Source organism: Chiloscyllium plagiosum, unplaced genomic scaffold (genome assembly GCF_037043375.1).
Source record: "Chiloscyllium plagiosum isolate Xiang-an unplaced genomic scaffold, Cpla_swu_hap1 HiC_scaffold_14, whole genome shotgun sequence".
In the NCBI taxonomy this organism is placed as follows: Eukaryota; Metazoa; Chordata; class Chondrichthyes; order Orectolobiformes; family Hemiscylliidae; genus Chiloscyllium; species Chiloscyllium plagiosum.
The window spans coordinates 31,318,234-31,335,180 of record NW_028270152.1 but is presented as its reverse complement, the minus strand read 5'-3'; the positions used below and the strand labels follow the sequence as shown (position 1 = coordinate 31,335,180).

The 16,947-nt window shown below is 40.5% G+C and overlaps 1 protein-coding gene across 4 annotated transcripts in view; it reads left to right on the top strand.

The window, feature by feature from the left end:
• iqsec1b (IQ motif and Sec7 domain ArfGEF 1b) overlaps positions 1 to 16,947 on the top strand; it is a 532,991-nt gene that overhangs the window by 281,704 nt on the left and 234,340 nt on the right. The window contains exon 1 of one of the 4 annotated variants that reach the window (XM_043707990.2): positions 11,824 to 11,967. The exons of the other annotated variants lie outside the window; for them this stretch is intronic. Within the exon in view, the coding sequence (XP_043563925.1) occupies positions 11,945 to 11,967 (23 nt within the window). The 5' untranslated portion in view covers positions 11,824 to 11,944. Of the gene's footprint in view, positions 1 to 11,823; positions 11,968 to 16,947 lie in introns of those variants that run through there. 4 annotated transcript variants of the gene reach the window in all.

Genomic DNA, 16,947 nt, shown 5'->3' with positions numbered 1-16,947 from the left:
TATGCATAGTTACCATAAATTTGAAACTCTTTTTCAAGTGACAAACAAATTTGGGTGTCACAGTAGCTCAGTGGTTAGCATTGCTGCCTCACAGCGTCAGGGACCCGGGTTTGACACTTAATGGTAAGGTCCGAGGGAGTGTTGCTGAACAAAGAGACCTTGGTGTGCAGGTTCATAGCTCCTTGAAAGTGGAGTCGCAGGTAGATAGGATAGTGAAGAAGGTCCAAAGATGTGCAGGTCAGGTGAATTGGCTATGCTAAATTGCCCATAGTGCTCAAGGATTTGTAGGTTAGGTCCATTTGTCAGGGGTAAATCTGAGGAATGGGTCTCGGTGGATTACTCTTCGGAGGGCCGGTGTGGACTTAGAGTCATAGAGATGTACAGCATGGAAATAGACCCTTCGGTCCAACCATTTCATGCCGACCAGATATCCCAACCCAATCTAGTCCCACCTGCCAGCACCCGGCCCATATCCCTCCAAACCCTTCCTATTCATACACCCATCCAAATGCCTCTTAAATGTTGCAATTGTACCAGCCTCCACCACTTCCTCTGGTAGCTCATTCCATACACGTACCACCTTCTGCGTGAAAAGGTTGCCCCTTAGGTCTCTTTCATATCTTTCCTCTCTCACCCTAAACTTACGCCCTCTAGTTCTGGACTCCCCGACCCCAGGGAAAAAACTTTGCCTATTTACCCTATCCATACCCCTCATAATTTTGTAAACCTCTATAAGGTCACCCCTTAGTCTCCGACGCTCCAGGGAAAACAGCCACAGCCTGTTCAGACTCTCTCTATAGCTCAAATCCTCCAACCCTTGCAACATCCTTGTAAATCTTTTCTTAACCCTTTCAAGTTTCACAACATCTTCCCAATAGGAAGGAGACAAGAATTGCACGCAATATTCCAAGAGTGGCCTAACCAATGTCCTGTACAGCCGCAACATGACCTCTCAACTTCTGTACTCAATACTCTGACCAATAAAGAAAAGCATACCAAACGGCGCCTTCACTATCCTATCTACCTGCGACTCCACTTTCAAGGAGCCATGAACCTGCACATCAAGGTCTCTTTGTTCAGCAACACTCCCTAGGACCTTACCATTAAGTGTATAAGTCCTGCTAAGATTTGCTTTCCCAAAATGCAGCACCTCGCATTTATCTGAATTAAACTCCATCTGCCATTTCTCAGCCCATTGGCCCATCTGGTCCAGATCCTGTTGTAATCTGAGGTAACCCTCTTCGCTGTCCACTGCACCTCCAATTTTGGTGTCAACTGCAAACTTACTAACTATGCCTCTTATGCTGACATCTAAATCATTTATGTAAATAACAAAAAGTAGAGGACCCAGTACTGATCCTTGTGGCACTCCACTGGTCACAGGCCTCCAGTCTGAAAAACAACCCTCCACCACCACCTTTGATCCAGTTCTGTATCCAAATAGCTAGTTCCCCCTGTATTCCATGAGATCTAACCTTACTAATCAGTCTCCTATGGGGAACCTTGACGAACGCCTTACTGAAGCCCATAGAGATCACATCTACTGCTCTGCCCTCATCAATCTTATTTGTTACTTCTTCAAAAAACTCAATCAAGTTTGCGAGACATGATTTCCCACGCACAAAGCCATGTTGACTATCCCGAATCAGTCCTTGCCTTTCCAAATACATGTACATCCTGTCCCTCAGGATTCCCTCCAACAACGTGCCCACCACCGAGGTCAGGCTCACTGATCTATAGTTCCCTGGTTTGTCTTTACCGCCCTTCTTAAAGAGTAGCACCACATTTGCCAACCTCCAGTCTTCCGGCACCTCACCTGTGACTATCGATGATCCAAATATCTCAGCAAGAGGCCCAGCTTCTAGCTTCCCACAGAGTTCTCGGGTACACAAGATCAGGTCCTGGGGATTTATCCATCTTTACCTGTTTCAAGACATCCAGCACTTCCTCCTCTGTAATCTGGACATTTTGCAAGATGTCACCATCTATTTCTCTACAGTCTATATCTTCCATATCCTTTTCCACAGTAAATGAACATTTTGCATCTCCCTCACTTTCTGAGGCTCCACACAAAGGCCACCTTGCTGATCATTGAGGTGCCCTATTCTCTCCCTAGTTACCCTTTTGTCCTTAATATATTTGTATAAACCCTTTGGATTCTCCTTAATTCTATTTGCCAAAGCTATCTCATGTCCCTTTTTTGCCCTCCTGATTTCCCTCTTAAGTATATTCCTTCTTCCTTTATACTCTAAGGATATGCCTGACATATGCTTCCTTCTTTTTCTTAACCAAACCCTCAATTTCTTTAGTCATCCAGCATTCCCTATACCTACCAGCCTTCCCTTTCACCCTGACAGGAATAGACATTCTCTGGATTCTTGTTATCTCATTTCTGAAGGCTTCCTATTTCCAGCCGTCCCTTTACCTGCAAACACCTGCCTCTAATCAGCTTTTGAATGTTCTTGCCTGATATCGTCAAAATTGGCCTTTCTCCAATTTAGAACTTCAACTTTTAGATCTGGTCTATCCTTTTCCATCACTATTTTAAAACGAATAGAATTATGGTCGCTGGCCCCAAAGTGCTCCCCCACTGACACCTCAGTTACCTGCCCTGCCTTATTTCCCAAGAGTAGGTCAAGTTTTGACCTTCTCTAGTAGGTACATCCACATACTGAATCAGAAAATTGTCTTGTACGCACTTAAGAAATTCCTCTCCATCTAAACCTTTAACACTATGACAGTCCCAGTTGATGTTTGGAAAGTTAAAATCCCCTACCATAACTACCCCATTATTCTTACAGATAGCTGAGATCTCCTTGCAAGTTTGTTTCTCAATTTCCATGTGACTATTAGGGGGTCTATAATACAATCCCAATAAGGTGATCATCCCTTTCTTATTTCTCAGTTCCACCCAAATAACTTCCCTGGATGTATTTCTGGGAATATCTTCCCTCAGCACAGCTGTAATGCTAGCTCTTATCAAAAATGCCACTCCCCCTCCTCTCTTGCCTCCCTTTCTATCCTTCCTGTAGCATTTGTATTCTGGAACATTGATTTTAAATAAACCAGCGTTTTCCATGATTTGCCTCAGTGCATTTTTCAAATGGCTTCAGTTGAAAACAATCAGGACCTCATCAGGAAATTATGCTCACATGGGCCTTGTTTGCTGAAGAACTAGTTTTTTTTCTTTAGAATTTGGTGAAAGCATTGCTTTTGAAGTACATGATTGGCCTCTAGCAAACAATAGCTACCATTGTTGAGCACTCAGGGATTCAGAAGCAGTAAGCAAATTGAATGATTAGTTTAACTTTTTGTCGAGACTGGCATGGAATATTGACCTGTATTGCACAAGAACTCCCTGCTCTTCTTTGAAGAATGTTATGGATTCTTTTAATTCAACCTGTACACTGATGTGGGATTTCTATTTAATGCCTTATCCAAAAGATGGCACAACTAATTTGGCACAGCACTGTTTTCTAACATAAGGTAAAGAAGAGAATGAACATTTTCAGTTTGTCTATCTCTCTATGACTTTTGGATCAACTCCCCTTTGTTCAGTTTCACTGCTTTTCCTTGCAAGTCATTGACCATGTCAAAACTTAGCCACTAGATATAGTAAAACAGACATGGCTTCCAATGTGCTTCCCAGTCTGCCAATGTGCTTTTGTTCAAGGAGAAAATATTGGAAAGCATACATCCCTCACTTCCCCAAAATGAGCCTGGAACACTGTGTTAGAGATTGATATCTTTAATAAAAGAAGCTTTTGAAGAATCCAGTCAGGCAGAACAATGAATCGGAGGTTAAAAGAAAAGGTTATAATGGAGTTCTGCTGAACAGTTTCTCTGTATATGAGTAAATAAATATTCATGAGCAGCAGTATGTTTTTCAATCCATATCTGTTAAAAGTATCCAGGACCTGCTTACGATGATTGTGTACTTTGTTACTGAAATGGAATTTGTGTAAATCGCATTCAAAATAAAACTTGAATTTGCAGCATTCTAACTTGGACGTGAATGATCCCAACCAAGCTGAACTTATTCCATTGGATGTATATTGATGGAACAACCTATTACACTGTTTAATTGTTCTCCGTGCCCCAATACGTCATCTTTTGTTTCATATTTAGAGTCAAGTATTTATGAAATTGGAGCACTGCATTGTCCTAAATTTTCTGTTTTTGGTGTGAGCATTCTGGAAGGCTTATTTGCCTCTTATAGGAGATGATCATAGCCAAATCAAAAATTGAAACTGGTTGGTGTATTAAAGTTGCTGCTTTACTTTATGTATTGCTCGATATCATTTTCTCAACCAACTGTGATCTTTATTCAGGGCCACTTAATGGTAATTTTTTGCCAACAAAACATGTAGCTATCACTACCTTTTTAACAATGGCAAATACAGGTAAATGTTTTCTTAGCTCCTCCCCTCAGCCCCCAGTATTCAAATGCAAATGAGAAAGCATCACAGTATGTGTTCCGAACTATCTGACAAATTATCAATTTATCATGACCCCATATCTGAGATAAATGTCATCCAGCACCTTGGGACTTAACAATAATACAAATGTCGCTTGCAAACAGTGTATTTGCTTTCCTGAAAGAGTTGAAGGTATCAGTAATCAACATTAACTTTACCGAGAGCAATTTTCTTGTTCTCATGATTGATCCAGTATTTACTTGTTGAGACATCGTTCCCATTTTTGAATCATGTAAATTGGAGTCTGGTTTCATTTTATCTTGAACATTGGATGTTTTTGTTTGTTTGAGTACAAGCACATTCTCAGCACAAGCTGAGTACAAGCACATTTGGGCTGAGGTTAGGAATAGGAAAGGTGAGCTCACCCTGTTAGGAGTTTTTTACAGGCCTCCTAATAGTCCTAGAGACGTAGAAGAAAGGATTGCGAGGATGATTCAAGAGAAGAGTGAAAGTAATAGGGTGGTTGTTATGGGGGACTTTAACTTTCCTGATATTGATTCGGAAAGCTATAGCTCAAGTTCGTTAGATGGGTCAGTGTTTGTCCAATGTGTGCAGGAGGGTTTCCTGACACAATATGTAGATAGGCCAACAAGAGGTGAGGCCATACTGGATTTGGTTCTGGGTAATGAACCAGGCCAGGTGCTAGAATTAGAGGTAGGTGAGCACTTTGGGGATAGTGACCACAATTCGGTGACTTTTACTCACGTGATGGAGAGGGATAAGTGTGCACTACAGGGCAAGAGTTATAGCTGGGGGCAGGAAAATTATGATGCGGTGAGGCATGACTTAGGATGTGTGGCTTGGAAAAGTAAGCTTCAAGACAAGGGCGTAATTGATATGTGGAGCTTGTTCAAGGAGCAACTATTGAGTGTCCTTGATAAGTATGTACCCGTCAGGCAGGGAGGAAAGGGTCGTGTTAGGGAGCCGTGGTTTAATAAGGAATTGGAATCCCTTGTTAAATGGAAGAGGGCGGCCTATGTAAAGATGAGGCGTGAAGGTTCAATTGGGGCTATTGAGAGTTATAAGGAAGCCAGGAAGGACCCGAAGAGCTAAGAGCAGCAAGGAGGGGACATGAAAGGTCCTTAGTTGGTAGGATTAGGGAAAACCCTAAGGCTTTCTATAGGTATGTCAGGAATAAAAGAATGACTAGGGTAGGAATAGGTCCAGTCAAGCATAGTAGTGGGAAGTTGCGTGTGGAGGCTGAAGAGATTGGGGAGACACTGAATGAATACTTTTTGTCAGTATTCACTCAGGAACAGGACATTATTGTCAATGTGAATACTGAGTCACAATTAAGTAGAATGGATGGCTTTGAGGTATGTAGAGAAGAGGTGTTGGAAATTCTGGAAAGGGTGAAAATAGATAAGTCCCCTGGGCCTGATGGCATTTATCCTAGGATTCTCTGGGAAGCAAGGGAGGAGATTGCAGAGCCATTGGCCTTGATTTTTATGTCCTCATTGTCTACAGGAGTAGTGCCAGAAGATTGGAGGCTAGCAAATGTGGTTCCCTTGTTCAAGAAGGGGAGTAGGGATAACCCTAGTAACTATAGGCCGGTGAGTCTCACTTCTGTTGTGGGCAAAGTCTTAGAGAGAATTGTAAGGGATAGGATTTATGAACATCTGGATAGGAATAATGTGATCAAGGATAGTCAGCATGGTTTTGTGAAGGGCAGGTCGTGCCTCACAAACCTTATTGAATTCTTTGAGAAGGTGACTAAGGAGGTGGATGAGGGGAAAGCGGTAGACGTGGTGTATATGGATTTTAGTAAGGCGTTTGATAAGGTTCCCCATGGTAGGCTACTTCAAAAAATACGGAGGTATGGCATTGAGGGTGAGTTGGAGGTTTGGATTAGGAGTTGGCTGGCCGGAAGAAGACAGAGGGTAGTAGTTGATGGCAAAGGTTCATCTTGGAGTGCCGTCACTAGCGGTGTTCCGCAAGGATCTGTTTTGGGACCATTGCTGTTTGTCATTTTTATAAATGACCTGGAGGAGGGGTTAGAAGGTTGGGTGAGCAAGTTTGCAGATGATACGAAAGTCGAAGGAGTTGTAGACAGTGAGGAAGGACGTGGCAGGTTACAACGGGATATAGATAAGCTGCAGAACTGGGCAGAAAGGTGGCAAATGGAGTTCAATGTAGCTAAGTGTGAGGTGATTCACTTTGGTAAGAGTAACAAAAAGATGGGGTACTGGGCTAATGGTCGGATACTTGGTAGTGTGGATGAGCAGAGGGATCTTGGTGTCCATGTACACAGATCTTTGAAAGTTGCCACCCAGGTAAATAGTGCGGTGAAGAAGGCATATGGCGTACTAGCTTTTATTGGTAGAGGAATTGAGTTCCGGAGTCCTGAGGTCATGTTGCAGTTGTATAAGACTCTGGTGCGGCCGCATCTGGAGTATTGTGTGCAGTTTTGGTCGCCATACTATAGGAAGGATGTGGAGGCACTGGAACGGGTGCAGAGGCGGTTTACCAGGATGTTGCCTGGTATGGTAGAAAGATCGTATGAGGAAAGGCTGAGGCACTTGGGGTTGTTTTCATTGGAGAAAAGAAGGTTTAGGGGTGACTTGATAGAGGTGTACAAGATGATTAGGGGTTTAGATAGGGTCGACAGTGAGAATCTTTTTCCACGTGTGGAGTCAGCTATTACAAGGGGGCATAGCTTTACATTAAGGGGGGGTAGGTATAGGACAGATGTTAGGGGTAGGTTCTTTACTCAGCGAGTCGTGAGTTCGTGGAATGCCCTGCCAGTAGCAATGGTGGACTCTCCCTCATTATGGGCATTTAAGCGGGCATTGGATAGGCATATGGAGGATAGTGGGCTAGTGTAGGTTAGGTGGGCTTGGATCGGCGCAACATCGAGGGTCGAAGGGCCTGTACTGCGCTGTATTCTTCTATGTTCTATGACAAGTTTGCTTCAGTGAAGAAAGCACGTCATGTATGGTGCACTGATTTTTGAATCTGACTTTTCACAATGAGTCCCTCCAACCACAAGGGATGAACTCCGAGTTCTCCAGTTTCCTCATTTCCCGTCCCACCACCTTATTTCAGTCAAATCCCTCGAACTCAGCACCGCCTTCCTAACCTGCAATCTTCTTCCTGACCTGTCCGCCCCCACCCCCACTCCGGCCTATCACCCTCACCTTGACCTCCTTCCACCTATCGCATTTCCAACGCCCCTCCCCCAAGTCCCTCCTCCCTACCTTTTATCTTAGCCTGCTTGGCACACTTTCCTCATTCCTGAAGAAGGGCTCATGCCCGAAACGTCGATTCTCCTGCTCCTTGGATGCTGCCTGACCTGCTGTGCTTTTCCAGCAACACATTTTCAGCTCTGATCTCCAGCATCTGCAGTCCTCACTTTCTCCTTGAAGAAATTATAGCCCAGACTTTCCAATGGCCAAATAGTTATTTCTGCCGCTCAGATGAGAGTTACGTGTCAGGACCCCCTGAAATTCCACATGTAGTGAAATCCAAAGGAATTTCCTGGGAAATTGAGTAATCTGATCAAAGGTACCCTGTGCCTGGAACTCTTCAAAACTATCCATTTAAATTGGCTAACTGAGGCTTCTGCTGCAGTTAATAGTTCCTTGGGAAAAGTTGAATAATTTTGAAAACTCTATAGTCTAATTCCTTGATAATTATTCAACTAACTGCCCCCACCCCCACTGATATTTGTCCTTTCATGCAGGACCACATAATCCCATTCATACCAACCTACCCTAAATACTTGGTCATTCACCTGGCACCCTTCTACTTTGTAACCTGGTACTCTGTCCACCTTTAACTCTCAGTTAGCATACATGCACTTACCCTTTCAGAGAAGCTGTGTAAGAGGCTGATTGTGATGTTGGGCATTTTAAACCACAGAATACTACAACAACTATTCTGAAGAAGGAGCCTTCACCTCTTATTTTGTACTATGAGGACATAATTAACTTTAAGGAATATACCGCAATTCTGCATGATCAGAATGTCCTTTTGAGAAGTGTAGAGCGTTTCCTTATTTTTATTAAGAAAGTAACTTGTCACTCCTTGAAAAATCTGACCCAATGGGCTGGACGTCTTAAAAATGAGCACATTTATTTTGAAAATTTGATTGTGACCCTTTAAAGTCATTAAGAGTAGACATACTATGGAAACAAATTACAAATAGGCATCAGAGATTTTTAGCACTTCAATCTCTGTTACATTTCCTTGTGAAATTTACACCAAGCAAGTGATGATATTTGTTCTCTATTAGCACATCTATTACAGCTACATCTGTGAAAACTACACCTTAAACCAAATTTAAAATTCTTGTTGTTTCAGCGCTATGAATCTAGAAACTTTAGCACATACATTTTTGATATATGAGTATGCAGAACTTCAAATGGAAACAAGACAGTTTTCTGACCTTTCACACATGGATGTTAGGAGAGAACGTACCTTGTGTGAAGTACTTTCCATGATCTTAACCCTATTTCAGAAGCCCACAACTGCTGAAGTACTACTTGGAGGTAGTCACTGGTAAAATAGGAATTCGTGGCAATCAATTTGTACACACCATGACCATTCAAATTGTAATGAGATCAATCGGTAAATACTTCAGTGATGTTGGTCAAATCAATATTGGTTGCATCATTCAAAAAATGTCTTTGTTAAACTTTGAAGGTTCAAAGGAATTCTTTACACTTGAGTACAGACAGGCCTCAGTGTAAAGTCATGGCTGAAGAGTGACCCCTCTATCTTGACTGTAAAGTAAATGAAGTCAGCTGTGGAGTTAATTTCTCACACTTGAAACATTCAATTCAATCACAGTCAAGGGGTATTCAAAGTACTACAGAAAGCTTAGAGCTGACATATCATTGTAATCTAGCAATGCATGTTTTTTAATTGCTTCTGTTTTCAACTTGCATTGTAGCTTTCAGTCTATTCTTGTGATCCCTCAATGTACATACACTCAATCACTACAATTTATTGAATGTTAGTTGAGTTGATGCATAGTGGCAAACCCACTGGAGAGCAATTCGGAGGACCAATTAAATGAACTGGGTAGTTGGATTCAAATTGTAATAAGTGGAATTTGAATTTATGCTGCTCGTCTGCCATTTGGGACTGAGGTGAGGAAGACTCGGACAGTGGGCAATCTGTGGAATTCTCTGACCCAAAGAACTGAACATTTGAATTCAGGACAAACTGGTTTCTAGTAAATAATGACATCAAGGGATATGGGAGTACAGTGGAAATTTGAAATTAATGTAGATGACCAGTCATGATCTCGAATGCAGGAGCAGATTCATAGGACTAAATGGCCTTTTCCTGCTATCACATTCCTTTCCTATGGTGTTTCTAATGCTCAGCCATTACATTTTTATTCGTGGCCTGCTTTTTCAAATTACTTTGTGCATCCGATCACATTTTGAGGCTTACTGTAGACTATAACTTTGTAAGTTGGTTTTAGAAGCCTCAAAAACCTCCCAAGAACATGAGGTTGCACTATACCCTCAAGGTGAACTGCCAGTATGGATGTGGTTGGTTGCTGTTTTGATCTGTGAACAAAAAGTATCAAAACAATTCCTAAATGTGGCATGGTTTATCGAATCAATCAGTAGCTGAAAGGTTTCTTTACCACAATCTCATTAACCATGTTTTAAAACTGTCAAATACGTTGCCTTCAGCATCCAATAAAAAGCACATCAAATTCATTCTGAGTCACTGTCAATTTAGAACCATAGCAATCACACTCTGGATCCATAGGTAATTCTTTTCATTTCCATAATCATCCCTCCTCAACAAATTGAACTGGATGTTTTGCATGTTTTGAGCATCTGCTGACACTTGATGCAATGATAGTATCTCCGGATTTGATTTCTGTTTGTGCACATATATTTGTAATTAGATTACTCACAGTGTGGAAACAGGCCCTTTGGCCCAACAAGTCCACACCGACCCTCCGAAGAGCAACCTACCCAGACCTATTCCCCTACATTTACCCCTTCACCTAACACTACGGGCAATTTAGCATGGCCAATTTACCTAACCTGCGCATTTTTGGACTGTGGGAGGAAACCGGAGGAAACCCACGCAGACACTGGGAGAACGTGCAAACTCCCCATAGACAGTTGCCTGAGGTGGGAATTGAACCCAGGTCTCTGGTGCTGTGAGGTAGCAGTGCTAACCACTGTGTCACTGTGCAAGTTGCTCAGAAATATTATTACACACCTCTCGAACCAGGGCTTTCTGTTTGAGTTAGGACAGGAACACTACACCACAAGGACTCTTGAGTTTCATTTTTATGCTGTAACTAGTCAGATTATATTCAGGTGAGAATTAGTTACATTGAGTATTCAATAAACTGGGGAAGGAACGAGTTAGGTACCATCTCGATATATATGCATTAGATGTTTTTGTTTTCCAAGTCAAAATCTTAAGGATTTGAAATCCCTAATTTTTGAAGACCTCGGCTGCTTGCATACCTACTTGCTTTGGAAATTTTTTTGTTATTAGATATAACACCATTTCTGACACCCAAACTATGATCACCTGAATCAATACAAAGTGAGGACTGAATCTGACATTACTATTGCAGCTCCAATCTATGTTGAAAATTTAGTTTAACCAATTGAATATTAGAGTTTTTAAAAAATAGGAAAATTTGATTATATTGTACATAATTATATGCTGTAATGGACACACTTTATTACTTTATGATTTTGTTAAATATTTTGGATTTGATTTTAGAAGCTATTGGGAATCGGGGTAGCTATGATTTGAGAAATAACTGCTCATGCATTATTAATTTTTTTAAAAAGCCTCATTGAATTAAACCAAAGCAATTTTAAGCAATTAAATGCCTGTAAATATGGGTTCCAATATTGTCTTTTCATACTAAATTTGGAAGCTTTTGTAATTAACAGAAATAATTGCTGTAATTAAAATCTTAAGCATTTTAAAAATTAATTTTTTTCTGCCTTGCTAATTATCAAATTGTTAAAACAAAACTAAACTACATCAACACCTGTTACGTAGTAGGTGCCTATCAAATTGATTTGCCAGTGTCAAAAGGGACTAGGATTTGCCTCAGCAGATAATGCTGGTTTCCATGGTGATGAAACACCAATCAACAGTCACTATTTTGGACTAGACTACTTTGGTTAAACAGAGGTGGAAAATAGCTTAATATGTGACTGCATTTGAAGATATTTGATTATTCTAAATTAAATGATTATCTTGTTTAAAAAGGAGAATTTTAAATGACTTGAAATATGCAACAGAACAGCAATCTTTGACTAAAATATTTCATATTTTACCCAGTGCTGTGTTCAGCTGGTGCAGTTGTCTGCTGTTTGCATCAATCCTTTCTTCACTGTATAGGTTGACTCTCTCTTTAACTGAGCTGGAAGAAATGTAGAAGTCCAGTGATTAGTTTTTGGAAATAACCCAATCAACCAGCTCTGCTTTTTATTTGATTATCAAGGTGACAAAGCTTCAAAATGGCCCGTAGACATTGTCATTTGTAAGTACACTGTTATCCCACATATTTCTGCAGCAAATGACAGGTTGTGTTTTAAATGGTAAATGGGTAATAGCATTAAAAGATGAATGAAAAGGTCATCTGATGAATGGGAGCCCTTTTCAGTGATTTTAAACATTTACAGCAACTGGCCTCTACTTAATGGTATAATAGACATTTTGTTTTCCACTTATGCTAGATATGCTTGCAAATATTTTAATGTTCAAGGTAGCGTACAAGATGGTTGCAACCAGGTGTACTGTAATAATGCGATTTGACATCAAAGCAAAATTTCAAAGGGGGCTGTCTAACTAAGTGGTTCTATGCAAAACATTTTGACTAATACATAAACATACAGCCAAGAGTGAGAATGTCAATTTGCATAATATAGCTTGACATCAAATAATTTTGTATATATTTGAAAAATACTCGATGATTTTTAAAAATTTATAACCAGAGGGGTCAAATAATCTTGACCAGTAGGGGAAACAGAATATTCTTTAATCAAGAAGCTGTCATGCGTTTTTAGCTTGACTAGTAAAAAAAAATGCATAACTCAAGAAATATTGTGCATCCAGGAATTTGAATCTCGGCCAGGTCAGAATTTTATGGCTTACTGATGATCAAAAACTAATTTCCTGGCAAACTAGATAAATCTTTTGAACATTGTCTTCATTACTGATTTGTAAGCTATTGTTGTGCCTATGTATGTGCTGGTATTCTATATATACCAGTATTGGATATGGAGAAGAAATGCTAAATATGAGAAATTGTAAGGTGTGTCTGCCATTTAAATTGATAATCTCTATGCGCAGTGAAAGATAACTTAGCCCTTTGCAAGTATGATGCATTTAATGGTAATTGCCAATAAATTGTCGATGATTAGTTTATAGAGAGCGGGGTCATGAAAGAATGCCAGCCTTGTGATAGTGTGATGATGTCAGGGAATACAGAATTTGTAGCTGCAGTTTGCAAGAAAAAAATGCTGCTGATATGCATTATTGTGTTCAGTCAAGCGTCTTCAGTTCCAAGAGGTTTGAAGCTTCTTGAATTGAAGTGATGTTGAATCATTTGAGTATGTACACACTCAGGTACACTTTCTTCCTCTTGACTGATTCTATAAAACATGAATCCAACTATCAAGGTATAATTAACTACTTTCACAGGTGTAGTCCTTTAGTCTACCTTGATCTTTTGAGCACTTTGTTTCCTTTTAGGGAACAGTTTTTTAAAAAAATCTGTTAACAATCTTTCTTCAAAATCCACTGGTTTTTATGCAATTCTATTAAACTATCATCTCAGTCATAAATCAGCACCTCTGAAAAAAATGCGATTCTATACTTTGTTGAATAGTATTTAAGACATTGTATATTTGCATTTATTAAAGATTATTGTAATTTGTCATTATTTTATATACTTTTTCATTTAAACCATTTGAAACTGCATACATATGAAACGGTAGTAAACGTCATCTTTGACTACCCTTGCTGGCTCCCATGTTAGCCAATATTATTAACAGTTCTATATCTTCAGGTGTTCTTCCTCTCCTTTTTCAAAGCTTCTCTCAAACACTGCTACCCAGGAAAACGGGTCTTGACAGTCCTTGCAAGTTCCTGCATAATCTCCCTTTTTTCTTGAATGTTGGCACGACTCCTCTTATCCAGAGCTCCATGTTTGAAGCTATCCAGTCAGGGCAGGATAGTTCTTCTACTACAGCAACCACAAAACTGCTTAAAGTTCACTTGAGAATGTAACTTTAAGAAAGTTTTGGAATGTACCGTTACTGAAACTAACATGCCAATTCTAAAAGATGAGAGGCTTAACAAACAATCCAGATATTTTTCAATATATAATTTCAGTTACATCACACTGTAAACTTTTAATAAATTCTGTGTCCTATGATCTTATACTCCACAACCACCTGATGAAGGATCAGCGCTCCAAAAGCTAGTGCTTCCAAATAAACCTGTTGGACTATAACCTGGTTTGTGATTTTTAACTTTTTACACCCCAGTCCAACACTGGCACCTCCAAAACAAAACTTCTGACATTGTTTGTGAGTGTGTCAATGGTAAGCTATTCCTCTTCATCTTTCCCACCTTTCTGCAGCCACTGACAGGATTACCCACATTTATAATGACAGTCGCATTATGTCCAGTGGTCATATCACTGGACTAGTAATTCAGAACCCGAGATTAATAGTAGATTTGAATTCAATTAAAAGCTCATGTAGCTATTCAATTGGAAGATCATGTAGCTATTGGCAATTTGACGTAAAAAAAACCCCATCTAGTTTCACTAATGCTCTTCAGGGAATGAGATTTGTCATCCTAAAGTGGTTTGACGCATGTGTGTCTCCAGAGAATCAGTGATGTAGTTGACTCTTAATTGCCCTCTGAAATGCCACTAGCAAGCTGGTCAGAACAAGGGGCATTTAGGAATGGGTAGGAACTGCTGACCCAGCCATATCTTTCAGCTGTAAATTCAATTGTGGTCAGAGTATCAGTTCCCACTCTCTCTGTGTTACCTGTCATATCCCAAGGATCTATCCTTCACCTTATCTATATTTGTTGTCTCCATGCTGCCCCTCAGGTTCTCATGTGAAAGTAGAATGCTGTTTTTCACATGTATGATGATAAATCAGTTCTATCCCCTTTTCATCTCTCTTGACTCCTCTGTTGTAGCTATCATATGACTCATGATCCAGTAGGAGGTGAGCAGAAACTTTCTCCAATTAAATATTGGCAAAACTGAAGCTATTGTTTTCAATTCTTGTTCCAAAATCCTAACTCTAGCTACTAATTCCCATCCTCTCTGTGAATGGAAACACTAAACCAGTATGTTCTCACTCTGTGTCGTACTTGGATCCATATTTAGACCCTGTCCACCTCCACAATGTTGCAAGAATTGTGCCCCTCCATTCTCACTTTCCACCCTTTTTTATTCACTAATGGGACATCGGTGTCACTGCCTGGCCAGCATTTACTGCCTGTTCCTAATTGCCCTTGAGAGGATGGTGGCGAGCTGTTGTCTTGAACTACTGCCGTCCGTGTTCTGTAGGTTGACCAATAACACCCTTGGACGAAACTACAGAATTTTGACCTGGTGACAGTGAAGGGGTGGTTATATATTTCCAAGTAAGAATCGTGAGTGGCTTGGAAGGGAACTTGTGGATGGTGGTGTTCCCATGTATCTGCTGCCCTTGTCTTTGTAAATGAAAGTGGTGTGGGTTTGGAAGGTGATGTCTAAGGACCTTTTGATGAATTTCTGTAGTGCTTCTCATGGATGGTATGCACTGCTGCTAATGAGTGTTGGTATTGAAAGGAATGAATGCTTGTGGAAGTGGTGCCAATCAACTGGGCTGCTTTATCCTGGATGTCCTGTCAAACTTGATATGTTGGAGCTACTCTCAATTCAGCAAGTATTGACTATCCCATCAGATTCCTTGTAAATGGTGGACAGACTTTGAGAGTCAGGAGATGAATTATTCAATGCAGTATTCCTTATCTCTGACCTATTCTTGTAGCCACTGTTTATGTGGTGAGTCCAGTTGAATTTCTAGTCAATGATTAGTCCCCAGGATGTTGATAACTGAGGATTCAATGCTGGTGAAATCATTAAACATTGGGGGACGTTGGTCAGATTGTCTCTTCTTGGAGACGATCATTGCCTGGTATTTGGGCTTGTCAGCCCAAGCCTGGATATTGTTCAGACCTTGTTGCATTTGAACATTGATTGCTTCTCTGAGAATTCATGAACTATTTTGAACATAGCGCAATCATCAGCAAACATCGCTACATCTGACCTTATTGGAAGGAAGGTAATTGAAGATGGTTGGGCTGAAGACACTATCCTAAGAAACTCCTGGTGCTGAGATAACTGACCTTGAACAGCTACAACCATCTTCCTGTGTGCTACATATGACTTAAATGAGCAGAAACTCCAGATACCTACTGATTCCAGTTTTACGGCTCTTTGATGCCATGCTCAGTTAAATGCAGCATTGATGTAAAGGGCTTGATGTTGCTCTCACCTGCCATCTGGAATTCAACTCTTTTGTCCATCTTTGAGCCATGACTCTAATGAGGTCAGGAGCTGAGTGGTCCTGGTGAAACCAGATTGGGTGTCAGTGAGCAGATGATTGCTGCACAAATGCTGCTTGATAGCAGTGTTGACACCTTCCATCACTTTACTGATGATTGAGAGTATACTGACGGGACGGTAATTGATTGGGTTGGATTTTTCCTGCTTTTTGTTTACTGGGCATACTTGGGCAATTTTCCACATTGTCAGGTAGATGCCAGTGTTGTAACTGTACTGGAAGAGCATGGTTCTGGAGCACAAATCTTCAGTACTGTTGCCAGAATGTTGTCTGGTCCCATAGCCTTTGCAGTATCCAGTACCTCCAACTGTTTCTTGATAAGACATGGAGTGAATTGAGACGAGATATGCCTTTTAGGACGGATTTGTTCTGTCCTGTTTCTCTTGGAGACACGTGTCGTAAATCTGGTGCCAAGGTGTCTGCATGGAAAACAGAGTAAACAGTTTAGGGTTTTAAATTAGGGAAAAGCATGAGTGGATGGAGTCAGTCACACAAACCCAGAGTTTCAGTTTTTGCTTTCAGTTGTTGATGTTGGGGTTGTGGAGTTGCAGCTGCGAGATTCAGATCTCTCTCTGCTTTTGCAAAAGCCATGAGATTCATTCTGTCAGTGTTCCTTCTCCTGAACTGGAGGAGACGCCGAGTCAGAAATCTGTTTTGCTGAATTTACCCTTGACAAGTATGTGTTTATGGGATGCTGCTGTATTGGAACAGCTGATGAGTAGTTTAATAATATTATTTTAAGTATTTCGATAGAATTAAAGTTATGCCAATTTTTTTTTGTTTGGCCAATTGAATCACATCACCTTACACTTGCCTTTAAATAAGATTAAACTTTAGGTCTATGCTATCTACTTGATATGTTTTGAGGGGGCTTTGGTCTG